At 41.7% G+C, this 27,856-nt stretch overlaps 2 protein-coding genes and 1 long non-coding RNA gene across 8 annotated transcripts in view; 1 reads left to right on the forward strand and 2 right to left on the reverse strand.

Moving 5' to 3' along the window:
- kirrel1a (kirre like nephrin family adhesion molecule 1a) overlaps positions 1–5,041 on the reverse strand; it is a 32,569-nt gene extending 27,528 nt beyond the window's left edge. For all 4 annotated transcript variants that reach the window (XM_080898604.1, XM_080898606.1, XM_080898605.1 and 1 more), the window contains exon 1: positions 4,743–5,041. In XM_080898604.1, coding sequence (XP_080754730.1) covers positions 4,743–4,788 — 46 coding nt within the window. In that variant the 5' untranslated portion in view covers positions 4,789–5,041. The remainder of the gene's footprint in view (positions 1–4,742) is intronic.
- The window catches only part of LOC308395676, a 382,280-nt gene extending 372,816 nt beyond the window's left edge, over positions 1–9,464 (forward strand). The window contains exons 2-9 of the long non-coding RNA XR_013971437.1: positions 6,866–6,986; positions 7,353–7,435; positions 7,737–7,949; positions 8,091–8,234; positions 8,333–8,480; positions 8,597–8,662; positions 8,910–9,091; positions 9,189–9,464. This is a non-coding gene — a long non-coding RNA (uncharacterized lncRNA). The remainder of the gene's footprint in view (positions 1–6,865; positions 6,987–7,352; positions 7,436–7,736; positions 7,950–8,090; positions 8,235–8,332; positions 8,481–8,596; positions 8,663–8,909; positions 9,092–9,188) is intronic.
- Positions 9,465–16,253: 6,789 nt separating this feature from the next.
- il13ra1 (interleukin 13 receptor, alpha 1) lies at positions 16,254–27,856 on the reverse strand. 3 transcript variants are annotated; one of them, XM_080875864.1, is made up of 10 exons: positions 25,185–25,292; positions 24,968–25,087; positions 24,412–24,529; positions 24,194–24,293; positions 20,736–20,923; positions 20,231–20,364; positions 19,062–19,191; positions 18,666–18,762; positions 18,466–18,541; positions 16,254–18,244 (listed from the first exon to the last, which is right to left on the reverse strand). In XM_080875864.1, the coding sequence occupies exons 3-10, from the start codon at positions 24,497–24,499 to the stop codon at positions 18,149–18,151; spliced, it is 909 nt and encodes a 302-aa protein (XP_080731990.1). In that variant the 5' UTR covers positions 24,500–24,529; positions 24,968–25,087; positions 25,185–25,292; the 3' UTR covers positions 16,254–18,148. The 3 variants fall into 3 exon arrangements, with proteins under 3 accessions (XP_080731990.1, XP_080731989.1, XP_080731988.1); XM_080875863.1 differs by lacking the exon at positions 24,968–25,087 and adding an exon at positions 25,876–27,856 and having other exon boundaries at positions 16,255–18,244; positions 24,412–24,526; positions 25,185–25,327; XM_080875862.1 differs by lacking the exon at positions 24,968–25,087 and adding an exon at positions 25,876–27,843 and having other exon boundaries at positions 16,255–18,244; positions 25,185–25,327.

The following is a 27,856-nucleotide window of genomic DNA, read 5'->3' on the forward strand; positions in this document are numbered from 1 at the left end:
ACCCCCCAAAAACACAGACACACTAACACGCTCTCCCTCTGTGTGTGTGCATGTTTTCTAGCACACGTTTCTTTGTGTGATAAAGTACATGGGCTCCTCTTCCTCATCATGTGCTCCCTGTTTTAATTCATGTGCTTCTCCTCCTGTCCCCTCCCCCCACTGCCTCCCCGACTCATACACTCTTCCCCCAACCCCCTACCCCCACCCCACCCCACCCCCCCCACACACCCCCCCACCCCGTCTCTTTCTCTCTCCACCGACCAGAGGAATGCAAGAACCACATCTGGAACTTATTAGAGAGCGAGCAAGAGAGAAAGGGGTAGATGGAAAGAGAAGAAGTAATGGTGGTGGTGGAGGTGGGGAGGGGAGTGAAAAAAAAAGAAGTCCAGGAGGGAACAGAAAGCGAGAAAGAATGAACTTTGGTAAGCAGAAAAGGGATCACGCTGAGACAGAAAGTCAAAGACGAGCAGAAAAGAAAGTTAACGGCGACACCGGCTAATGGCAATTAACCTCAGTGGGGACGGAGCGGGGGAAGCGCTCGGCTGGCACCTCAGATGTGGGTTCAATCAGTTGTGATTCCAGCGCAAACGTAGCCTTTGAACCGGACTCGACCATATTCTGTGTGAATGAGCAGCTTTGCTGTCCCCACTGAGGGAGCAGTCAAGCCTGAGTAATAGTCCCTTTCTCTATGCCGCTGGCCTCCCGACCACTCCTCCTCCTTCGTCCTGGTCCCTCTCTCCTCACTCCCGGCTCGCTTTTCTTTTCATCCACAACCTCGTCCTACACTTCAATACTGCCCCGCCACCCACCCACCTCACCACCTCTAAAACAAACAAAAAAAAAGAGTGCAATCACTCTCGATTCCTGCTTCACCCACCTGCCCAAAGGACGACCCCCCCCTCTCTCTCTGTCCCCCTTCCTGCCTTCCAAAAGTTTGGGGGTTTTTTCTATTTTTTTTCCTGTAACCCCTCCATCACCTCAAATTGTTTCTTGCTACAGAAATGTGGCTGTGCCATGTTGGAAAATAACAAGGCCAATAGATTCAGTCAGATGTGATAAAGTGTTCCTCTCTCTTGCTCGGGGGACTGTGCATAAAGAAACATTTTTAAGGGGAAGTTTTTTTTTTCTTTTTATAACTTGTTGGCCGCCGGCCTGTCAAACACAATCAGATTATGAGGCCTTTAAATCCTGGGGCTTCACTTGAGGAACATTTACGTGCATAGCTGCTGAGGATGCTTGCAAGTAAGCGTGCCCGCTTTTGACCGAATTCATCTCGGACCACAAGTCTGACGGCGAATTATCCAACTGCATACTTCTTCGAGGTTTTCGCTGGATCATCCGAGAGCAAGCGAGTACGTTCCTCCTCCCGAGCGCCACTTGAAAAAACATAATAGGACACTCGTGTCCAGAGGAATGCCCTTAAACAAACATATCAACTGAGAGAAGCAATCAACATGTCACACATTGACAAACACCCGCGGGGGACAGAGATGCCAAGAATTTCTTGATTGAATGGAACCCAATGGGGAACAACGGGCGTACATGTACATTATATCACAGCTGGTTCAGTGATTGCTTTCAGTGGCTAATGTCAATTAGAGATGCTTTTTTGGTAAATAGGCTTCATTCGAATCACATAAAAACCGTGACCTCAATTCGCATATTAACGGTGGGATGCAGCAGAGCTATATCTCTGCTCACTGGGATCAAAATTAAAAACAGACTTCTGCCTCGCTACATACAGTCTGTCACTCCGGATCTACACTCTGAGCCACAGAGAGCTCAGTATAGGGGAAAAAAACTGGTTCGTTAGCCTCAAAAACCGTAGCAGCGAGCTTTCAAAAAGCATCATATCGCTATAAATAGTTGTGTAAAGTGGTAATCCACTTGGAGGACAAGTTTCTGTAGGTGGAACTTTTATTCTTCATCAGTTACTAGTGCTGCGCTCTCTTTTTTTAATTTCCCGTAGCCATCATCTGAGTCGAAACAAATGAATCGCATCATTTTGTGGCAAACTTTTGATCCCTGGATATTGTTTTCCTAGTATGCATTCATGTGCTAAAAAGTGAGGCTCGTCTATGTGAGATCAGCCCAGACTAACTACAGAATCCTTCTTTTATTTATTGTGAGGACAATAAAAAAGCGCCATATGTTGTGTGATATGGGATATTCCCATGCTAATGAAAAAGAAACCATGCCTGAATCAGAGATAAGAAATCTGTGAATTTATTCAGAGGGAGGAAATGCCACAGATTATTACTGGCAAGAATGTATGTAATGTTGTAAATCAGCAGTTTTAACAGAGTGTTTTAGCACCACACTGGATTCTTTATGAGCCTTTCCCAATTCTTCATTTTTATTTGAGCTATTACAGCCCACTTTGAGTCATTAACATATCGCAGTTGAACCACTGCTTCTCTGATCAAACAACCCCTGAGGAACCCTTCTTTCTCTGGGTGTAAAATCCCCTCTGAGTGTGTCTGACTCTTCCAGCATGTGAATATTTTCTTAGCTGAGGACAACACAGGAATCCGTCTGAGGTCTGTGATTCACAGCCCGGCTGTGTGATTCAGGGCTGGAGAGTACAGTACAGGCAGCAGCAGCTCGTGGCTTGGATGTGCACAAAAGGACAGAGGCTGACAAATGGCACTGGAGCCTTTGTCCGCGTCAGCATTTCAGGCCCGAGGTCTGGCTATAGGTGCAGTGCTGCGAGTCCAACCTCGGGGCTTGAACGCTCATTAGTAAGTTAAAGGAGCGAATTCGCAATGATTGATTATGCAGTAACATTTAACAGCAGCATTAATGGCAGCGCTTGCTTAGGACTTATTACTAGGCTGGTATTTAGATACAAGGCTGGGATCCTGAATCAATCACTCCTGCTGCTAGTACAGACAAACTAACGCTTGCATTGACTTTAAATACCTTAGAACATTCTGATATTCCAAAGCTTTAATTAGCTGCTCCACTAATAACCATCCAATCATTAACACTAGCAGGCAATTATATGTGAGCAAATTGCAGGCTATGGAATACTGTTTTACCCATCTAATGAAGAGATAAGAGTGGGGATCAGAAGCAAAAGAAATTGTGCTCCCAAACCGAAAGCAACTGTTATCTCTTTGGAGGTGATATGAATTCCAGCTCTTTCTGGATTATGTCAACTCCTCTTCTGTTTTTGTAGCCCAGTGCAAAAAATTTTTTAAAATCTCTGGGCAACATTTGAGCTCTCATGTACGGCCCTGCTAATCACGTCGCGGGGAGAGCCTTCAGAGAGCAGATATCTCCTGGTTTGAGAGCGCAGCGTGGAGTAATAATGGATTATACAGCTGTAGCAGACAATGGGACGCAGGGCTTCACACATGTAAAACAGGCTGCGAGCAAGTGTGTCTCATGCACATTCAGTCATGTGGACTGAATGGTTTATGAGGGGGGAGAAATGGGAACGGCATGTGACAGTAACAAGGGGTCAGGGTGGCGAGGAGGGGGATCGGTGGTGGTGGTGCTGCCGCATCGGTTGGCAAATATGTAGACGAAGACGAACCTGCTCCCTAGTACGTGTACATCCTCGCGTGCTTATGTGAACCCTCAGCAGCACTTACTGGGTGGATGCTGAGCAGAAGCAAAAAAAATAAAAAATACAAAGCCTGGCAGACTAGGTGACATCATCCTTTTCTATACCTTCCTTTCCTCCAAACACGCCCCCTACCTATGATGAAGTGGTCTCCTGGCCGCCCAGCAGCCAGCATTGCATTACTCCCCGGTCATCCAAGGTGAGGGAAGGGGTGTGTGTGTGTGTGTGTATTGGGGGGGGGGGGGGGGGGGGGGGGGTATAGGTGGTCTGCTGTGGCTGTGCAATCACAAAGACACACAGATATGCCTCAATCAAACAGGTAGCTTAGAGAAATTATCCTCTCCTCATCCTCCTTCAGCCTCCTGTTTCCTAGCAACTCGGCTACAGCTGTGATTATCATAAGCCAATAGCATACCTGGCACCCCACAGGTACGGTGTGTGTGTGTTGGTGTGTTGGGAGGGGGTGCAGATGCATGGCGGCTACTGCTGCTTAAATGCACAAAGGACGCCAAAGGAGAGGGTGAAATGGATGAGGCGCACAGGTAGAGCAGGAGAGAGGTGTGTGTGCGCGAGGCAGACAGAGGGGAAACGGGGGGGAGACGGCTGCCTCTCAGCACAGAGGATCACTACAGGAGATGGTGGCAGAGCTCTCATTGACTGACACGCCATTCAGAGGCGATAGCAGCGTGGAAGTGCTGCTGGCATGTAGAGCAGCGCTGGTCAATCACTGTCATTCCCGTCACGTCCTCAGCGCCTCACAACCCGTCTGAGTAACGGCGCTGGCAGTTTGTCAAATACGCAAAAGGTCATTTAGGCCGGTGAGCGCGCGCCACACCAGTCATGTTCAAGTTAGACGCACGCGCGCACACAATCGAACGCCTGTAGTCGCGACAATAATCCTAAAAAAAAAAGAGCGTAATTGCCGCGGTGCAGTCACGCGCGCGCGCGTTCTGCGTGCTCGTACGCAGCTACACGCGCTCACAAGGTGATCCATCGCTGCGGTTCATATGGGAATGAAATCATATCAGATCCCCTCTCGTTAGTTTCTACACACACAGACCGCACAGTAAAAACTAAAGACAGGCTCGGTGTGCATTGAGCTTAATGTACACACACACACACAAACATTTGAGTTATTCGAGCTCGAAAGAAAGAGAAAATGTAGTCTTACCAGTTTGAAAACTCAGCACCAAACTCAGGAGGAGCAGCCTCTGCATGGTTCAGCCGACCAATAAGTCCGTTATTGGCTCAAACCTCCGTGAGGACAGCATCAAAAAGCGGGAGTTTACAGGACTTTGACGGTAATTACAGACAGAACAATAATCCTCTGGCGTTGTCCCTCCTCGTCTTCCCCCTTACTAGGCTTGCACTGGCTCGAGTTTTATACCATTTCACTGCTTTTTTTTCTTTACCTCTCTCCTGCTCTCTCAAGCGGCAGTCCGTTTTCTACTACACCGAGGCGCTAAGCGAGCGGCAATGACAAACCTTACTTCCGGTTAGAGCGTCAAAACAAAATAAAATTCGAAGCAGGCGGTTTTAAGTAGCTATGTCATTGCTTCCTAAGCATTTACTCAGAAGCACTGTATGAAAGGTCTTTATACTGTTGGGTTTACTGTGACTTTAAGATTTTTATTTGCATTACTATTACTTTTTAGGGAACTCTGACAAAATGTGAGAGCTCATTTCAAATAATAGACGAGTAGAAATAATATTCTAACGGCTCGAATGCCGTTAATTTCTTCTTAACTTTCTATGATACGTAAAAACAAAAATGATAGTGAAATACAATAAATGTAAACGTTTACTGAGTATGACCCTGCGCGCTACTTCCGGTGTTGTGTAGTAATCTGTCCGACTTGACGTCATATTCTCATTAGCGGCACATTCCTCTCTCTCTTTCTATCACGTCAGCAGAGCCACAGCACTGCCCCCTTCTCCCTCTCCCTCTGGATCTTTAACAGGCCAACACCGTAAAAAAAAAAAAGGGGGGGGGGGGGTATTAAATAAATAAAAAAATAAAAAAATAAACCCGCTTAGAGAGGCATAATCATTTTTGACACATTTGCTGTAGCCGGAACTGCTTGTTTTCTCCTGCTTACTGTGTGGAATTAGGTAATGAAATAAGCTGTAACCCTAAAATTATCAACATGTACACATTAAGGTCAACGTGAGGTCATCTGTTTGAACAGAAACGTATTATTACACTAAGGTAAATCCAGACGGCTTAGAGTAATAAACTGATGTTATAGTCAAATGTCATGACATTGGCTGTAGTGTACAACTAATGTTGTTATGACCAACATATAAGCACAGTGCACCTAAAATAAAAGAGGAGATACTACAAGCATTGGGTTACAGCAAGGGTTTTTAGTTTTTCTGTTATTATTATTATAGCAACAGAATCCGCAGCGACATCATTAGAATAATACTGACTGCGCAGTGATGCCACTGTGATGACTAAACACCCCATGTCCTTATTCTTGCCACATCATGTAGGAGAGTGGTTTTAGTGACGGATTCCCGTGACAGGCCTACTGTAGCTGTCACAGCTCAGTAGGTCTCCACACTGAGCTGGTTCCTCCCGACTCGCTGTAAGTAGCGGGGATTACGCTGATGCTGGAGCGCCCCCTTGCGTTCAGGACCCAGACCTACCCTGCGCGTTCTTTGACCACTTGAAACGTAAAGGCAAATAGGCGGAGCGGTTAGTGCTACGTTTGTGCAGATTTGAGCAGGTAAAATTAGCGTTTGTGCTGCTACGGTTTTTGAGATATTAAACATTATTTTATAGGTCATTCAAAGGTCACCATCCCCCCAGACTGCTCCAAAACAAACCAAAATGGTCTACTTTTTTAGTGCTACGTTTGTGCTGATTTGTGCAGGTAAAATTAGCGTTTGTGCTGCTACAGTATCTGAGATATAATGATTTTAATTATTACGGCCTACGCTGTATAACACCAGTGTCTGTGGCAGTGACTTTCAGCAGCTGTGGAGTTTTGCACTTTTTCTAGGCTTGCTGCATATTAACTTTTATTAGTTTACACTTTAGTAACACAATTTATTCAGCGGAAAGGTCGATATTTCTTTTGTTACTAGTGCAGAAACGTACACAAGGTAGGCTAAAGTTTTTATTTTATCTGTGGCAAAACTGAGTTTCATGTGAAGTGATTCACGTATACCTAAATTATTATTATTTTTTACATACCCAGTTGGCCTCTATGATTTTGTTTTGAATTATATATGTTCATTATTATTAATGTAGCTGTCTCAGAAAAAATGAAGTGTTTGCTTTGATAGGTTGTTACCTACGTGTAGAAAACTGAATATTCCACAGCACCTAGGCGAGGGATCTTCAACTTGCGGCTCTAAAGCAACATGTGGCTCTCCGGCCCCTCCACTGTGGCTCTTATAAGACCAAGTAAGTCATTTTTTTATTATAAAGACAACAAGAAAGGGTTCTGTTAACAGTTTTTTTTTTTAATGAAATATCTGCATTGACTTTTCACTGAATGTACAAGGCTTTTAAAAGTGATTTAATGTTTCTTAGCTTCAAATCTGTTTACTGTAATTTTCAAGTTGGTTGCCCATCTTTCCTAATTTTCAATTATTATGGAAAGGACTCACGTAGCTGGCTTCATTTTAACAAATACTTTTTTTCGTTATAAAGCTTTGATGATTCATTGTCTTATCAAATCTAAAAATAAACATTTTTATTTACATTTCCATAGCTTACACGATACAACAACTCATTTTCTAGATATTTATAGGCTCTTTCTTTTTTTAGGCTCTAGACAGGTTTTGTAGCAGCAGGGGGAAAAGGGGCCCTTTGAAATGAAAAGGATGCTGACCCCTGACTTAAGCCACCAGGTAAACACAAAACAAATACAGAAAAATTATTGACAGAAAAATGGAACGGGTACTTTCAAGGCTACGGGTGAAGGTGACTGGGTGTGTAAAAGCAAATATGCATCAGACTGACAAAGAAAAGAGTGTTAAAAGATTTTTAATTTAGAACTTTAACTTTATGTGCAAAACTGAACTTACTGATAACACACACTAGCCATTTGAACACATGTAACTGTAATGAACCAAATAAAACAGAAAAATGCAGGCAGCACTCATTATACTGTGTATAACACAGCATGGGGTTGTATTTTTTTCTTTTCAGATGCTCCTGTCACTCCATTTCCCAGGTCATCATAGCACTCCCACACACATGGAGCTCTCCTGCAGTATGCAGTGTAATGCCCCAAACCATCAGTGGTCATCTTTCCATGGAAAGCAATTACTTTCCATGGAAACCAGGATGGCAGGAGAAACAAATGGCACTTCCCTTGTCATCCCTTTGCTGAGCTAGCAGTGCTGTGAAGAGCAGTGTTTGGTAAAATAAACACTTGAGATGTTCCTCATTGTCTTAGCAATTACAGCAGAGATATTGCACTGAGCATCGATTTGGATCGCAGCAGACCTCAACGAGACAGCTTCAAACATTACACTAAGCAGCTCTGCTCTCCTCCTGTAGGTTTGTTGGGTCACACCATCTGTGGCAATGGCTTTCACCAGCTGCAGGACTGGGTTTTCACTGTCTTTCAGAACAGCATTTTGAAATGTGGAGCTGTCACAGAAGGCACAACATAAGCACTGAAAAAATGCATCAAATGCACAGGTATTGAGCACAGAGATTGTCGATTCCCCCTAATCTAATAGGCTGATGGAGGTTTCCATTTTTTAATAATCCCACTTTCACTCTTTTGGCCCCAAAAGTTTCATCTGCATGGAGCCATTCGGTACATGAAGAGAGGTAGGAAGTCCTCTTCCTTTTTTTGGGTGGAACAGCTAGGCCCCTCCAGTTCTCAACTGCATCCCCATCAGCCGGAAGAATGTTTGTGGCAGCATCAGATCCCACAAACGGGTGAGCATCCATTTTTATTTTATCTTCTGCATTGTGAGTCGTCATGGATCCAGAATTGGCATCTGTGACTTTCAGTGGTCCCACTGTTGGCTCATCTTTGACCTTTTCTTTTGCAGAACAAATCCGCATATTTCCCTCGATGAAGGAAAGATGACGAGCAATGAAGCGATCGACTCGAAGAGGCAAGTTGTCATGTTTGAAAAGGCCATGTTTTATGTTTTTGAACTCAGCTTCAACAGTGGCTGAACTTGCTGTGATGCTGGTGCTTTGGAAGAGAGGGACCATTATTCCTGTCCAGAGTGGCAAGTAACTTGCCAGTCTTATTATATGAGGAATAATCTCAGGGAGAAAGTGAATATTATCTCTATCCCCGTTTGCTGCAGCAAGTGACCTGCTCTCCTCACATTTTTCTGTTACCCACTGTCGTAGGTCAGTCTGGATCTCATCCACTGAATCCACTCTCTCACTTTCCTCCGTCTGTTCATCTGGAATGATGATGGAGTCTTGAGCAATTTGGGCTTTCAAGTATTTCTTGCACCTTTCTGAAGGAAGAGGGGCTCCAGAACTGTCATCACCTTCTGCCTCACTGAGGGCCACAACAGTGATAGCATGTAGGAGCTGTTTTGCATGGTCCAAACATTGAGACTGAAGAAGTTTTGCTAATGACCTGAAAAAGAAATCTTTAACACGATGTGTTTTCTTCTTCAGGCAGTTCCACTGGCATATCATCTTGATGCAGTGCGCAACATCAACCCTGATATAACAAGAGGGGAGTTTGGCAGACTGGGTTCCAAGAAGGACATGAAAGCATTCATTAAGGTATGACTTCAGATCAGGATGAGGAGTGAAAGCCTTGACCAGAGCTCCCAGAATTGCCAGAGAAAAGTCACTCACAGCTTCCTTTGGCACAGGTGCACCTGCACGAATCCATTCTGTCAACCAGTTTGCGATGGCATTAACATCATGTTTCTCTGACAGCATTTGCACCACTGGGACACTGCGGCAATTGTTTTCTTTCAGAATACCTTGATAAAGGAATATATGGCCAGATTTGCCATTTGGTCTCAGCAGTTTTTTCACAACTGAACCGGTTGCATCAAAACACACAGTTGGGGGAGATTTTTTTGACAATGTCTTATAAACATTCATCTGTGTTTTACTCCAGTAGTGACAGAAAAACCTGTCCAGTCCAATATCTCGGATGCTACCACTGTGAGGAACACTATATTTTAACAATTGCAGAGATGCAATGGGGTCCTTATCTCCTAATTCCAAGTCTTTTCTCTCTTGTTTGGCTTTTCGCAGAGTGGCTAAATTTGGAAGGTGGCTTGGCTCAGGATCTCCAACATCCATCAGATCTGCTGCCCTCGCTGACCTCCATACAGCTGGTTCCATTCTGCCCTCACACAGCTCTTTAGCGATCACCCAGGTTTCCAGACATGAACCGCTTGGAGTGGCCAGTGTGCAGGGAGAAATCTGTATTTCTCATGAAACACTGGAGCACCATTGGACTATTAATTGCTGGCTGTCTGTCACATGACATTTCTAACTGGCCATGACACTCCTTACAGTCGCCTCTGATGTCCAGATAATTATTGTTGACAATTGGATGGACCTTTGCTCTACGGAACACAAGTGTACATGTATTTTTGATCTTCTTCCATATAAGATCGTTGATGATATGAGTCCAAGTGCCAGGTTTCAAAATTGTGTATTCCCTTTTTTGGGTAGGAGAAAACTTGTCATTGTATTCAACCTTTTCAGGAATAAATTTAACCCAGTCCTCAAAAGGGACTTCTAGTTCAAAAGCTTGACAGTTTTCTTGTCCAGGAGAAATGCAATGTGAATCTAACTCTCCTTCACTATTACTTTCCTGATCACTGATTTCCAAAGCTGACCAGATGTTGTGTCTATTTAGCTTCACAAAAGTGTACAGGGCCTTTGCTGACATCTTGTCTTCTAGCTGCTGACTCAGCTCTTTCCAGACTGATGCAGCTGGAGTGGCTATTTTGCCATTTTGGACTATGGGCTCTTTTGAATTGCAAAGAATTGCAAAAATGGAAACCTTGTCTACAGATGGCTTTCGAGGCATCTTTAAAAAAAAAAAAACCCACACTATGATTATGATGGAGCAAAACGTGATTTCTGAACTATATATACAACCAGGAGCAACCCCTCCCCCAAGTTCTCCACCAATCTACACTTTCATATTTTGTGGAATTATTGTTTTTAAGATGGAGCTATTGAATTTGTGAGTTTATTAAAGAGTCTGAGTATTTAACCCATGTACTGTACAGCACTTTAGTCCAGTGTGCTACATGTTTTAAAGTGCTTTAGAAACTTTTTTCTTGGACATTTTTGAAAATGTTTAACATTGAAAAAAAATCCTTTTGATCCAAACAGTTAGCTATATCATGTATTAACTCAGTAACTAAAATCTCAGTATTTTAAATGTAAGCTTACCTTGTTCAGAAATCAGATGAACGCTGTTCTAAGAATCCTTCAGACACAGTAATGCCAAAAAATAGTTTTTTCTGCCAGAAAATGTGTATTTGATGCAAAAGACTGCGAGCTTGTTCGTTTCTCAAAAAGTGTTCATGGGAGTGTAAAATGTTCAAATGTAGTTTTCAATAAAGTTTTTTTAATCCACTCTAAAAAAAATAAATACTCAAGCATTTGCATCGTGGTTTTATGAACAAAAAGTGATTGAAGTAAAGAAATTGAAGTTTAAAAAAAAAATACACTCATTACAAATTTAGCTGATTAAATACGACAAGAGGGTTTTTTAACAGAACTTTATTGAACAAGTGAACACACAAAGTGAAAGGTCATTTGAAAAAGACATTTTTCAGCAGTAAACCATAACAGAATATCTCAAATCATAGCAGCACAAACGCTAATTTTACCTGCACAAATCAGCACAAACGTAGCACTAAAAAAGTAGACCATTTTGGTTTGTTTTGGAGCAGTCTGGGGGGATGGTGACCTTTGAATGACCTATAAAATAATTTTTAATATCTCGGAAACCAGAGCAGCACAAACGCTAATTTTACCTGCACAAATCAGCACAAACCTAGCACTAAAAAAGTAGACCATTTTGGTTTGTTTTGGAGCAGTCTGGGGGGATGGTGATGTCATCAGCAAAAAATATAACTTTTAATATCTCAGATACTGTAGCAGCACAAACGCTAATTTTACCTGCACAAATCAGCACAAATGTAGCACTAAAAAAGTAGACCATTTTGGCCCGTTTTGGAGCAGTCTGGGGGGATGGTGACCTTTGAATGACCTATAAAATAATGTTTAATATCTCAAAAACCGTATCTTGCTGAGCAAGATGCCCGAAAATATATGCGCGCGCAGGCACACATTTCACCGGGGGATGTTAGAGGCGAAATGTAGTAATGATAAAACCTGAGGTAATCATATTTTGATAACAATAATAATAACGATAATACTAATAATAATAAAGTCATCTACATGCTGGCTGATAAAAGCTTTTGCGGTGCTATGAATACACTGCACTGGCTACAGTCAAAAGTCTAAATGTTTTCACATTTTTTTTAAATAAAAGACATTAAAATACATACAGTGCAGTATATACAGTAAAATACATTGCAAAGTTGGATTAGGATTGTTATGTTTGGTCATAGGTACTGGAAAATGACTTTCATCAAACTCTTACTAAAGCTTTTAAACACAGAAATATAATGGGGGGAAAATCCCAATGTTTAAAATCCAAAATGTTATGGCTATATATATACCTATAAAATCTATTTTATGGGTTTTAAGCTTCTTGAAAATGGAGACATAAATACTAAATCAGTACCAAAGGCGTGAGGACTTGAAAGAGGACATAAATAAGGTAACGTAAGGAGAGCATAAACTAATCAGACTGGGATATCAGAACAGAACAGGCAGGCTCATGTTTGCAGCTCCTGCATTAAATCTGTACTAGAGGTTATATTTATGTTTGTGTGCTCTGTGTAGCTGAACATCAACCTTCTGAGCTCCCAGTTAAGGCTCACTATTAATAGCATGATCATCTGCAATCAAAATGTCACCCGCACAATTTGATAAAAAAAAATATCGCAGGTCTGCCGTGCGGCACACAGAGTGACTCATCTCTGCCGGGACTCGAACCCGGAGCCTCTGGATTAGAAGTCCAGCGCGCTATTCCATTGCGCCACAGAGACTGCGCCAGGATTACCCCTCTCTGCCAAGGTTTACATACTTCACATCCTCTCATACCGCCGCTCTCTGCATCCCCGCAGCATCAGGACCACTCTGAGCCGACATATTGGCAGTGCCTTGTTTTGACCACGAGAGGCCGCTGTTGTACAGCGATGAGGGGAGGAGTGCGTCAAGCTAGCCTGTGTGTAAGCGGAAATCCAGACTTAGTGCGTTAAAAAATAAAAGCCGCGAAGCCTGCAGATAATAATTTAACGTGTATTCGTAACTGGGGCTTTAATTTTGAAACTGCACCATCGAGACGCTAAGCGTTATTATTGTATCTTAGCGCAAGCTATTAGAATAGCCCCACAGAGCGAAAATGGTTTTTGTGGGAGCAAAATAACCAAACGTTTTATTTTTTAGGCTGAGTGTCGGTAAATTGACGGATTTAGTAACGAAAACGATTAAAGGCTTTTCTTAAGCGTCACATAAATTAAGCGTCTGTTTTAGCGGGCGGCCTTTAATACGCTTAAATGAAATGGCTTTCTAATGTCGGCTGTTGCGTGTAGTATTTCATATCTGTGTAATGTCAATTTTACAGGCCACCGTCACCGTCGTTTTTATGTTTATGAGTGGAAATGGTGCGCAGACTCACTAAAGAGACTGACATCCTGCTGGCATTACACCAGGGTTGCATCAGAATCCAGTTGTGCACGTCCCCAGAAACCACAGAGTGAGACATCTCGATTCATTCCATGTCACTCCGGGTTTCGTCCCGTCGTACAGCTGTGGAGACACTTGTCTTGCTGACAGTAGGGTTGGTTGCTACACTTTTTGTTCTGCATGAATTGCTGATCAAGCAGTGGTAATTATTGTGAATTAAGAGAAGTAAAATTAAGGAATTGACACAAAACGACTTCCACATTCCATAAAAATATCAATGATAACATTTATATTTATTATTTTTTAATGAAAGCAGTTGTCTGTATCTTTTAAAAGACAAAAACAGTCTGTGCAAGATTTCCCACAAGGTAACCTGCACAGTAGTGAGCAAGGCAGCGTAAACACGAGAACCACAGTGAATGACATCAATATCAAACCGACTCTAAACCTTTTTAAGTCTCCACGTGTGCTCGATCATCCAGGTAAGCAAATTTTCAGGGATCTCCATTTTAAGGTTGCTAGTCTTGATCTAGATTCTCTCCCTGAATTGCCAGGGGTAATCACAACACATAATCAGTTCTGGCACACAATACATCAACATCATACTTCATTTGGTGTATGGCTCAACACAAACCATTGTTCCAACAAAGAAACAAAAAAGAAAGAAAGAAACAAAAACATTTCTCTCAACGTTTTAACCTTTAGCTGGCTAGTGAAAAACTGATTTAAATCAAAGCTTTTTAACAAGTGACCATTTTATAAAAGACTAATATTGTCTCATCTTTTAATACAATAACATCAAAACCAAGAAAACTTACTCTGACCCATGAAAACTACAAACTGTATGATATCAATAGAATTCCACAGTGGCCTCTAAAGTGGCAACACCCAGCAATGTGACAACCAGCCCCGGTTTCCCCACATCTACCCTGCAAAGGAACTTCCACCCAAATCTAATGTAACTGGCATCCTTAAAATGGATACAAGACTCAGAGTCCACAAGCACAGACACGTCCCTCAGCTTGAAATTTGAGTGCTGATATTTGGACTTTGGATTAATCGCATGCATGCAGGCTTAGAGACCGAAAGATTAACAGAAGCTAGCCACTTCACAGAAAACGTAAGGAAGACCATTTATAGAAAAGAATCTTTGGTTTCTCCAATGTCACACATTTTTCTATTTAAAGCAGATTACACAACTTCCTTCTTATACTGAAGAGAAACATGTTCTTCTGAAGTTGTGTGATGCCATTACTACTAAGGGGATCTGAAACTTCAGAGAGGGAAATAAACCGTTTACGTCCAGCAGCAGACACATGGCGCTCTTTGAACCCGCTATACCTCGGTTTTGATTTCTGTTAGATCAGCGACCCTAATCAGTGAAACTTGATCTGCCTTTACTCGCTTTGCTTCTGAATCTTTGCTGGTATTGCCTAAGTTTTGACACTGTCTCGACACCCTTGAAAAAATAATTTGCAGAAGTGGATCTGAGAAACCGTTTGCTACGAAATTCAAAATTGTGAAATTCCGATCACAAAATATTATGTGCTGGTAATACTCGTACAGACGAATGAGGTGCATGTTGGTTACAGTATAATGACAAAATGACAGAAGGGGAAAATAACTATATAAAGAACACAATAGTATATTAAGGAAATTTGTTGCTGTTGTTCAAAAATATTTGGAAATCCATTTAAAAATGTAGTTATTCGGAGAAAAAGTGGACACTAAGGCACAGTTAGACATTTTTCGAGATTATTGAACAGGAAAAAAAACATGTTTTACTCATGCTCACTGATTTGTGTGCAGTTACATCTGCACATGACATACATTTCAAACATACTCAGAGTTCCTCGAACTTCTCTGATTAGCTGTTCTGGAACTGAAATTGCAATCTCAGAGGTAATAAACTCAGAGTTTATTTTTAAAGTCGAAGTTTTGTTGAACCTCCCTCCTGGAACAGGGCCCAGGAAGAGTGCAGCAAGCTGCCAGGAAGCATACTTTAAAGAATAAAAGACAGACAGCATCAAATGGCTTGTTTGGTCCAATCTTGTGAAACAGTCGAGGACAGAAACATAAACAGTTAGTTCTCTATATCTATTATCCGTCTATATTTCACACAATATTAAGTTTGCATTATTTATTATACAGTCTTCTTAAAATTAACACGATGATAAACATACTTACTCACTTTTTTTGCTGAGACTTAGAGCAAAAAAAAGTAAGTATAAATATGTCTGTGAAGGTTCTCAGTCATCCAGGTCATCGTAGTCAAAGGAGCTTGCAAAGAAAAGCGTCTGGACTTCTTTAAGTTGCTTGAAGACGTTTCACCTCTCATCCGAGAAGCTTCTTCAGTTCTAAGGTCAAATGGTGGAGAGTCCCAGATATAAACCTAGTGGGAGTAACCCCCCACAGAGGGACAAAAGGACCCCCTGATGATCCTCTAATCGCCTGAGCCAAGGTGTGAAACTGGGTGTGGGTCCCAATCAGCCAGAGTTTCGGGTGAGTTCATTGTGAAACCTGGCCCCACCTTATCATGCGAATTCCTGAGATCAGATGGCCCAGGATGTGAGTGGGCGTTAAGGCGTCTGGGAAGGGATCTGGGATCTGGGTCTGGGAAGGGGTCGTAAACCACCGAAAGATGGTTTACGACACCAACTCTCTGCCATCTATAATCCAGTTTTGAGATCCCTTCCCAGACGCCTTAATGCCCACTCACATCCTGGGCCATCTGATCTCAGGAATTCGCATGATAAGGTGGGGCCAGGTTTCACAATGAACTCACCCGAAACTGGCTGATTGGGACCCACACCCAGTTTCACACTTTGGCTCAGGCGATTAGAGGATCATCACGGGGTCCTTTTGTCCCTCTGTGGGGGGAAACTCCCACTAGGTTTATATCTGGGACTCTCCACCATTTGACCTTAGAACTGAAGAAGCTTCTCGGATGAGAGGTGAAACGTCTTCAAGTAACTTAAAGAAGTCCAGACGCTTTTCTTTGCAAGCTCCTTTGGCTAAGTATAAATACAGAAATCAAATTTCTTAGAGGAGAAATTAGATTTCTGTATTTTCCACATGAAGTCTAAGCTCAGTTAGCTTATCTGGAAGTCCCACACATGAACCCAAACAAACACGAGAAAGACTCAATACTTCATGAGAAATGTGTAAAAACCACAAAAAAGAAAAAAAGAAGAAAAACAATCTTACTTGTGGGACATTAAAAAAAAAACAGATCAGAGGAAGTAAAATAAAGTCGATTATAAACTTATTTTCAGCATTGAACACTATAATAATTTCATCAAAACATTTAAACACTATCACACAAAGACTTCTGTGTTTTTACACTGCGTTTAAGTGTCCAGGAGGAGAAGCCAAACTATACGTTCGACCGTGAGCACCACTGAGGTGACGAATCAGCCGTGTGACTGGCTACGGGGCAAACGTGGAAGCATTAGTTAAAAAGAAACTTAAGAAGGTGGTTTATATCTCTACTTGAGAAAAAAGTAAAAAGGTAAACAAGCACAGGGTGTTCCTTTCATCAAGGCTGATATCCTCTGTTAAAGGCCTGCTGGAGAAACATGGTGCTGTTAAAAGCTAAATCATCAGCCTCTGCTTCTGATAAAAAGTTCACCATTTCCTTCCTCCAAGAGCATGAGGTATTTCCCAGACTACTGTCCACTAACAGACCAAACAATGAGGCTGATGATTCATAAGGACATGTGGGTATAACCTTTCAGCCTTCTGGCCGTCTAAAACAAAAGACAGCAAATCTGTTCCCTGTTTTTTTGTTTTTTACTCTTAGTAAAGTAGGCAACTAAGTGATACATTCATTACATCGTATACTCTCAGAAAGCTGGGCATGTCTTTGTTTCTTATGTACAGCATACCAGGCTGCAAGAAATCCAAGGCAGTTAATACAGTTAATGGCAGCTGGACAGGGACAGTGCTCACAGGTCAACAGCAGACTGGCTCAGTAAGTCTTCCATATATATGAAGTAAAAACATTTAAGCTGTGACAGTGACACCATTGGGGCGGTGTGAAAAAGTATTTGCCCACTTAATGATTGTCACACTTACATATTTCAGGCCATCCAACAATTTTTTAGTTACATTTTAGTTACTTTTTTTTACATAGGAAACAGTAGTTTTGGATAGATTTGTTTCCTTAATGAATGAAATCATTATTTAAAACCTGCATTTTATATTCACTTGTGTTACCTAATGCTAATATTTCCTTGATAAAACATTTAAGTGTGGCAATCGGGAAGGGGGCAAATGCTTTTTCGCAGCCCTGTAAGCGGTGCAAAGGTAGTAAGTCTGTTGGGATACATGCGTGGATGACGCTGTTCTGATTTGACTCAACATTCAGGCTCAGCTCACGACCAACCGCCTACTGTCTGCTGCCGATGGGGTTGCAGTTGTTGTTGTTTCATCTGTATCAGCAGCAGACGGGTCCAAAGAGCCTCACAGTATCTGACACATGGCGGTGCAATGCAAAGCTGTGACCCTGCACTAAAATGGACGTTTGTGTTAGGCTCGATTATGTAACCGACATGATTTCCAAAAAAGGAACCACTTCGGTGTGCAAACAAAGCATGTTGATAAGGGATCAAAATGCCATGGGAGCATTGCTGTGAATACAGAATCAACTTAATGCGTTGGTATATGTTGTGTGTCACTCCATAGGGATGATAAAGACATGCAGTGTTGTATTTCCCTGTGAGATTCATGGCATCAGATTTTAGCAGCACTAAATACAAAGTGCTGAAGCAGCAGCAGCTGCTTCTAGTTGCTCTTCTTCTTTGGGAGCACGAGGGGACGTCGGGCACTTATCACCAGTCTGGCTTGTTGATTTTGGGCTCTACCACAAGAGCAATTTTACAGTTGTCTTCTTCCACCGCCATGGCCTGAAAGTTGCACAGGGCCGTCTGAAAAGAGGAAGAAGAAGAAGTAGAAAAGAAAATGTGATAGTGTTTAAGAGAAAGCCAACTGTAGCCTGGCATTCAAAGAAAAACAACAACAACAACAACAACAACAAATGCAGTTCTAAGAATTTGCAGTACCTCGGTGATTATGAGAAGCATGCACTTACAAAGAAAAAGAAAAGGAGAAACGAGCACACAAGTACAGCTAAGAGCAAAAAACTCACCTTATTGTTGTTGTCGCAGATATCACTGAGGAGATCCCGAGGCTCTGGTACTTTGGGAAAGATAGTATCCTTGTTTCTACACAGAGACAGTTAGATATCAGAGGTTAGCGCAGCCCCAAAAAAACAGAACAAAATAAAACCAAAACAAAGCCAACGAACAACAGGATCCATTCAGTAAGAAGAAGAGACTTTTTACTTACTTCTGGTAACACATCACAGTCAGGACTGTCAGGGTGGCAACCACCAATGGGACTGTAATCGCAAGAAACACTAATGGACTGAAGCCCGAGTCTGCTTCTGCATGCAAACACATATAAGCATTCATTTCAGCAACAATGAAACTGTTTCATGTTTCAGCCTTTGATGTTACTTTCCCCTTTCAGCTTTTTTTAATAGAGAAAATAACATGTCGGCTTCATTCATCCATTTACACCCAGGGATAAAACTATCTTCTGATTAGCAGATGACCTGCACTAGAGCCACCCCAGAGAAGAATGTATGGCCTTTATAATTTAAAAACAAATAATAAGTCAGTGCATTCTGTTTTTTATTAACACAAGATTAGAAAAAAGACACAAAACAGAAAATGACTTTACCAAAATACTGTTGGTCGGTCCACGGTGTTTCTCCTTTTTCTCCATACTTTGCTTTGATAGCCATGCTGTAGCTACAGTGAGGGACCCGGTCCAGCTCGTGTGATGTTTTTTCTTTTAGTATTATTGGACTCTGTGAAAAGTGTTTGAGGGAAACGATCGATTTGAGCCTTGAATCAGTTGATTAAAACTTCATCCTGAGAGAAACATCAGTGAGTTTGCAAAATTCAGCACGTAACCATAAAGGACAAATTTAAATATTTAATTTGGACTCATCTACTTGGGACCCTGTCGATTTCTGCCAAATATAATAACAACCGCCACTATAACTGATGAGGGTTTGGTTTTTTTTTAAATAAAAAGCTGCTTTAGCTGCTTGGAGAAAAGTCTGTAATTTTCTCCTTATTTTCTCTTCTTATTTTCTCTGGATATGATGGCTACCATTATTCCCAAACCAAGAGCTATCATGCTAGCATGGCTTAAGGTTGTATTTAAGCTAAGTCCTGTTCCAGAGGGAGCCCTGGAAGCTGATCCTTAGCCACTTCCTCCTCCCCCTCTGGGATTCCAAGACTTTCCCAGTTAAAAAAAAAAAAAAAAAAGGTTATATAATCTGTCCACTGAAATATGAGTTAGCCTCTAACAGATGTCTTTTAACACAAAGGACCCCATGTCTTATATGAGCTCCCACACAATGTTTTGAACTCCTTACCGTGTCCTCCAACTTCACTCTAATGCTGGAACTCATTCTCTAAGTCAGGGGTGTCAAACTCAAATACACAGTGGGCAAAAATTCAAAACTGGAACAAAGTCGCGGGCTAACGTTAGTATTTTTTGAAATATATTTATTCCTCCAGATATAAGAATGAATCTTTTCTTATGTGCTCAAACACGTTTTGCTGAAAAACTGAATATGGAACAAGCAAAGCTTAATACTAAACAATATATATATATTAGCTGTATAATACCAGTGGGCCAGCTCTAATAGTAATTTGGTATGGCTTCGCGGGCCAAATGTAATTAGGCTGCGGGCCAAATTTGGCCCGCGGGCCAGAGTTTGACACCTATGCTCTAAGTGCTTTCAGTTATTCGTTTTTTAACACAATCGTAACACACATTACTTTAAACTAATGGACGTGACAGACAAAGTAAGATAGTATTGTTGTTATTCTTACTTTTAGTTGACCACACTTAGTGTAATTTATTATATATTCCCACTCGTCCTGTGCAATCACTTCAGGAGGGTACCAAGTAATATTAAATTGATTCCCACTTTTCTCGACTTTCCAGTTAAGGGGCGGTGGTCTCACTGCACAGAGAATAACAGACAGATGTTGCAGTTAGTACAAGCTAGCCAGAGGTGCCTTAAATGCAAATCATAATGCAAAACAGTGTGTATTTTGCCTTTCGAAAAGTTGGTAGTTCTAGATTGTGTCATAAAATACACAGTGCTAGATACACACAGATGCATGCCACCCCCCCCCCCCCCCCCCCACACACACACACACACACACACACACACACACACACCATGATAACAGCTAAAATATTTCCAAGAAAGGAGAGAAAGAACAAATTATACCCCAGAAACTGAATGAGGAAGCACAAAATATTTCAACACAAGTTTCCTCTCGCATTACTTTTAAATTCTGAATTAGCACTGACCACTACACAGCTTACCAAAGCGAATGAGGCGTTTAAGGAAGGTGTTCCTGACAGTTTTGTTGTTCAGTGTTGTGTTAAACAAGACGCTTATAATATGTTGTGTGCTCACTGGCAGATAACAGCCAGTCCTCAGATCATCAGTGTAAGTATACGATGGGCATTCTTCTATTCCACTGACGATTTCATTCCACTCATCCTCAGACCTTGGAAACATAAAGAAAAAGGTGATTTACTTTTCTACCAACACACGGTATATTCCAAAAGGAAAGGACAAAACAATGAACTAATAATAAGACACTGGCATGCTTTTGCCTCTCGGTGCTGGTGAATAGAATAAGCAGGGGAAATGTGTTTCTTGCTAATGTGCAACAACAGCATCACATAGACTGTGGGACTCAGCCACCGAATAAAATAATAAAATTTGAAGTATTTCTTTAATCTCGTGACATTTTGTTGGATATTTTAAATGCAAAATGTAATAACTGTGTTTAACAAAGAAGCCACCCGGTGGGAAACAGCCAGTTATCAATACCATGTACAATATTTGTACCTACAGTACAAGTTTGGACACAATTGTGACGCATGAATGTGTTGAAACCTAGAGTGTCAACGCATTCATTAGAACTACAGCCTTTTGCTACGTGGACTAGCGATGCTGCAGTTTTATGCAATGTTTTGTAAAGTTTTGTGATGCAAAAAACAAAAACATTTTAATTTAAGATACTAATTTAACATCTATGAAACTGTATAATTAAACAGTTTCTTTTACTTCCTTATTTGTGCTCTCACTGGGAAACAAAGAAGACAAAAGTTCATAGGAAAATGGGTCTTTGTTGCAGCCTAACAAAACAGGAGTGACTTCTGGATTCAGTCTCGTCTTGGTAACAATATTGTGCAAATACCATGATGTTCACATAATAATGTCATTGTCACCTTCGTTATCTGAGACACTTTAAAAAGTTTATGTTGACAATGAACTTCTCGACGATGTCGACGGGTGAGGCAATAGAGGCGCTATTGTGAAAGTTAGCCTTTGTGCTTTGGATACAAGAGTGCAGTCATAACACATTTGAAGCAACAACTTAAACACACAATTCTCACATCTTTGAGTAATTTCAACAGCATCCTGACAAAATCAGTGGACAGTGAGGAATAACACTCTCCAAGTGAATGCCAATATGTACATACAACCTTCCCAGAGGTCATCTCAATCAACGAGTCAGAGGGGTATACTGCAAGTAAAAGTTTGAACCTAAAACCCCTGCTGGAGATCAAAGTTATCACTGTTAAGCAGAGCTTTCTGCTTCAGCTTCTGAGCGTGCTCATATAAAAAGCAGCATTTCACAGGTCATAAGACTCTTCTTCCACAAAAAATGATCCCCGTGAGCGCCCCCTACCCATTCCCTTATAATGATATGAGGATATAATGATTATAATTCCTTATAATGCTAGTGTAACGGGGGGAAATTCACATTTAGATTTAGGTCTGTAGAACTTTACTGTTGGATTTAGTTTGACCTTTTCCTTCTTAGATGAAGGATGTGTGTGTGTCAATATGACCTGGTGAAAACTTCTTAGATATGCTTAACGATGTTTCACTAAGTTAACCTCTAATTGTTAGGGAAACTCACAAGAAGACCAGTGCCAGGTGCTGCCTGGAAAATAGATAGTGGGAAAGTCTTCCCTGGCCAGCAACAGCCCGGGTGGGACAAAAGACTGTTGTAACTGAAAAGATACAAAGAGTGTGTGTGATGTTATCAAAGGGACGCTGGGAAATCCCAAGGTTAGCGCTCTCGTGACTGTAGAACTGTGATGTTTGATGTGTGTTAGCTTTCCTGCATCCAGCAATTACATTAGCTTGACCACAGCTGACTGTGTTGCAGACTTTAATAACAGAAATTTCACCCACACTAGGCACAGTTTGCTCTTCACTCAGTGGTTTTAGTATTCACGCCTAACAACCTGCACATATAAAACACCATTATATATATATAGTAGAGAATTTATAATACACTTGAAATGATGTAAATAAAAGACTCAGTGAAAATGTGGTGCTTATAGCCGATTTACAAAGAAATGCTCTGCTCCTGAACTTGTTACGTGTTCGCTACAAGTTAGTGTAGTGATTTAGCCAGTTAAAAACAGAGCCACTTTCGTAATACAGAAACCTCTCACTTTACGCTCGACAGCTCGCGAGACATTTATCTAAGTTAGTTGACTCCGCAGGGTGTGGTAGGTTATTTACAGCAGAAACACCTCATTTAAGTGTTAGGGTCATGGATAACAGTGGAGCTCTGTGGCCCAGACGGATTAAACATATACCTCTCCAATATTATCTTTGATGCACTGGCTACCGGGCAGTGTGGATGAAAATTTAAAATACCTTCTTCTAATGCAGGTGCCCTTTAAATAATCACCAAGCTGCACATTAAATGTACCATTTTACCCCAAAAGAGCACTTCTGTGTCAGAGCACAGACCTGCCTCCAGGTTCCTCCCCTGGGACAGCCCTAGGTAAGAGCAGGGGTGAATAATTCTGGTTTTGTTCAGCCAATGCAAAAACTGAGTTAATGTGTAACTGAGTCCTGCTGCTCATTCTAATAAGAAATGTTCTTATGCTCTCTCATGACACATCTCCCCTCCCCTTTGGTGAGGCTCATACATTTAATATAAAGTCATGTTGCTGTTGATGTGACAAAGAGAGTGAGAGTGGGAAGCTGCCACTTCCTTTATATGTGTGTTAAATTATTATTTATGATAATTCTGTGTGCCCTTTAAAACAAAAGAGGGCAATAGGACTACACTGAACGAGCAGCAGAGTTTCTCTTTGTACAATTCAGCAGGTCTTGGGTTTCCTATGTAAACTGGTAACATATCTTATGCTCTGGATTGGCAATATAAAAGTTAAATAAATAAAAATGCGTTTGGATACATGATCCCCACTTGTGTCCAAGATCACTTCATTTTTATGGATTGTCATGCAGAAAACCGCTGTGTTGCTTTAGTTCATTTCAGTATTTGCTTTTGGGTTTCTTTGTTTTTTCTTTTTTTCTTTTTCTTTTTACTTGCAACATATTTGTTTCAAGTTTGTGAAGACGTTTACTTAATTTGCTTAGGTTTTGCCTATTTAAATACATGACCTTAAACGGCAGTCCATTGGGATATCAGGGCTCCGGCGTGTTACAGTTGGCTTGAGTTAACACTTAACCCTCTTCATTTAATGTTACATTGCCAAATATGGTTTGGTTTTGTATGCATAAATCCCCACACCCCCAACAAACAGCCTGCAGCTGGCAAAAAAGACAGAGCCATTAAACACAAGAATTTAGCCCTGATTGAACTCTGGCTCATTACTTCCACTTCAGCTCAGAGTGACCACTGACTATCAGGAAGTGTTGCAAAATTACAAAACTACCTGTACTGCGTAATGCTGAATTTCTATTTCTTTAAACTGCATAATAAAAAAGCACATACTTGTAGAAGAAACGGAGATCTGCGGCGATACCGGTTGGTGACCATGAGCAGTTTGTTTGCTTTGGGGAGTGGACGTAGCACTGAAAATCTGTCACCAGCTCTGAGAGCGACAGAGACACAGACACAGATTAATAATCAAACACATAGACAGCAATTTGCTTCATATGTGGCTCAAAAGCATTTTTTTACAACAAAGCAGAGTCAGTGGTGAGAATTACCTGGATTAGTTTCACTGACAACCACTGGCTCGCTTGATGACTTATTCCAAAAACTTCTGATAGACACATTTAAGACGTTTCCATTCATTAACCCCTTCAAAACTAAGGAAGTGCCCTGCTATTAAGAGAAAAAGAGAAGAAAAAAACTAATTTGAGTAAACAGTCTAAACCAATCCCAGATCTTTTGTTTGAAGAACTGGCTAACCAACCAGACATAGTTGTGGTGTACATGCAGAACAAAAGGGCTGTGGTAATAGATGTAGCAATACCGAGAGAGAAACATCAGGAAGAAGGAACACAAGAAGCCCGAGAAACACCAAAGGCTGAGAGAAGATGTGGAGGGTGAAGACAACAGTGGTCCGGTTACCACGCGAGATCTAGAAAGCCCAGGACTCAGTGCCACACATACACACAGCTATAGCTGTCATGGCTTAAAACATGTGAGGTCCACAAGAGTGCAGCTGGAGAAACGGTACGCTGCAACACAACACAGTCTTCCCCTCAAAACTTAAAATAGCGGTTGTCTATACAAAATCTAGAAATTACTCAAACCTACTTTTCATATCTGAAAATGTTTTTCAGCAGTATGCAAATAATGAGCCTCTACTTCCAGGAGGTGGTTGAGATTACTTGCAGTCTCTTAGCAGCGGTCTTTCCGGGAATTATTGGTTATTAACTGATGAAAGACTTTTAAATTATGGGGTAAACGTTGTGTAATCACAATGAATATACGAGGTTTTAAAGTAAGCATATACACATATAAGCGTACTTACAGTGGATTCATATTTTTGTCCGTTTGTATTTGTAGACACTTTATACTGGTAATCGACAGAATTCTCTGGTCGTACCCAGGTCACGTTATGATCAAAGTCGTTAATCCTCCGCAGGGACACATTTCGTGGTGGTAAGATTTCGCCTTAGTGAAGAAGGAGAAAGAACAGAAAATGAGTCAACATCTGCAGGATCAGCGAATAAAGACGCTTTATGTGGCTCGCCAAGCAAGCTGTTGCGCTGAGCCAGTCACTCAGGAGGGAAAAAAATCTTTCCCTCAAGGCTTAGAGAACATTCACACTTCTGCGTAACAGCTGTTACGCAGACTGCTGAACAGTCTATTTACCAGATCTGATCCTGCTTTCGGATTTCTACGTGGATAATTTAAAAAAGTCAGATTCCTCCTGTTTCTGTCACGTAAACAGAATCCGGATTGGAATACTAACATGGGGGTGCGCTGAGAGGATTTACACGCGCGATTTACACGAAACACATTCTCCCACAAAGTTTTCTCTTTTTCCAGAGTCCGTTTTACTGTTCCGCTACACAGTGGCGAATGCCAGACGTGACGTCACTAGTGGGAATCACCGCAAATGACCCGAGCGAGAAAACTGGGAAAAGGTGTCAAAGAAGCAGGCAATAACAAAAACCCAGGTAAATGTGTTGTAAGCGTGGACGTGTAGATCGTCTTACCGTGACTGGACTCGATCGTCAGAGACAGGCAGCACAGAACTAACAAACTTGGGAACATCCTGCTGATCCCGTGTGTTCAGCTCTCCCCCTGAAAACTTTCTATCTCCTGAGTTTCTGTTGTGAGGAGAGCGGGGGAAGCGCTCTTGAAACGGGGTCCCCTGCTTCTCAGACTCTGTGTGGTCACAGCTGTTCAGAAGGCAAAAGCAGAGAGACGTCTGCCATGTCTCTGATCTACTTTCGCTTCCAGCTTCTTGGGAGGAAGGCACAGAAAAATAGTGGGAGGCTGGAAGTGGGTGGTACGCTTCCTCCTTCTGATGTAGACACGCTGACGCACGCACTGACATGTTGTGCTTTCTTCCTTTTTTTAGGAGTCATATTTTTCAGTACACATATTCTATTTTTTATGTAAAACAAATAACCTATGATAAACCTTCGCACAACTACTAAGACACATTTGTAAGTTTCAGAACTCTAACCAAACAAAATCTAACAAACAGGGGCGTAAAGACAAAAAAACAAACAAACATTGGCTGCTGCTGGTCCCCCAACAGTAGAATGTGCTGTGTGGAGTGAGAACGTGTTAAGACCTGCAGGTAGTCTGTAAGTATGTGAAAACGTTTAAAGGCTTGGACAAAGATTCACGTTTTATTGTCATGTACAGATAAAAAGTATAGCCACATTTATCCATAATGAAATTCTTTGGCTTGTGCTCCTCAGCTTTACATGAGCATATAGAGAGTGTGCAGAAAAGGAGAGAAAAAAAGTATTAAATATTAGAGAGTTGAGACGAGTTGGTATTTACGCGTTTGTGCAAGAGTATTTACAGGTTGTGCAAAGTTGTGCAACGAGCATTTAAGTGGCATTTGTTGAAGTGATGGTGTGCAGAGTCCTGTAATTGTAGTGAGTGTGTAGTGGTGTGTATGGAATATCAGCAGTTCAAAGGTCTGATGGCTTGTGAGTAAAAACTGTCTCTGTGTCTGGTAGTGCGGGTCTGGATGCTCCTGAGCCGCCTGCCGGACGGCAGGAGTGTGAAAAGTCTGTGGCTGGGATCCGCTGCATCTTCCTTATGCAGCATGGCTGGCAGTTCACCTCTCACCAGCCTCTGCAGAGCTTTGCGGTCCAGAGCATTACAGCTGCTGTACCAAGTGGCGATGCAGCCAATCAGAATACTTTAAATGGTGCATCGATAGAAGTTTGTAAGTATTCTGGGGTTCATTCTGAATCTTCTGAAGAAGAGCCGCTGTCTTGCTGCTTTTATGATCACGCCAACATGGTGTGACCAGCTCAGATCCTCGCTGATGTTGATGCCCAGGAATCTGAAGCAGCTGACTCTCTCCACCTCTGGATGGGGGTGTGGCCTCCTCTCTGCAGTCCCCTGTAATCCACGATGAGCTCCTTGGTTTTGCTGACGTTAAGCAGCAGGTTGTTGTCGCCGCACCATGATGTCAGGACATCTGCCAGCTGGTGGGCACATGCTTTGAAAACTCGACCTGGAATGTTGTCTGGTCCAGGAGCTTTCAGAGTGTTTACTTTCCTGAAGTATTTACACACGACTGCCTGAGATATCTGAAGAGGGCAGCACAAAGGTCACAATACACCAACACAGTGTAACCATGTGCTTACATCAGGCTCTGCATCTCTGCACCAGTTGTAGACTAACATGGTCTTCTTGCAGCCAAGCAGGCGTAGACAGCTAACAACACTAGGTTTGCACAAGTCATTCACAAGCATCACTCCAACAGGATTAAAACTTTATTTTTTAAAAACAATATTTTACTGTAAAGTTGATGTTCAGTTATTTAAGAAGACAACATGATCAGATTTCTTGTTATGCTATTCTATCCAAGTTTATCAGGGACATTTTACCTTTTTAATGCTGCAATGTCTGAAATGTTGTGTCATTGCGTTTTTAGCTTGTGATGCCTTGTAGGACCTGGTGTCCTGAGTGTGATCACGTATTTATGAGCAAAAGGCACACGGG

The sequence above is a fragment of the Rhamphochromis sp. 'chilingali' genome (genome assembly GCF_963969265.1).
Source record: "Rhamphochromis sp. 'chilingali' genome assembly, chromosome: 1".
In the NCBI taxonomy this organism is placed as follows: Eukaryota; Metazoa; Chordata; class Actinopteri; order Cichliformes; family Cichlidae; genus Rhamphochromis; species Rhamphochromis sp. 'chilingali'.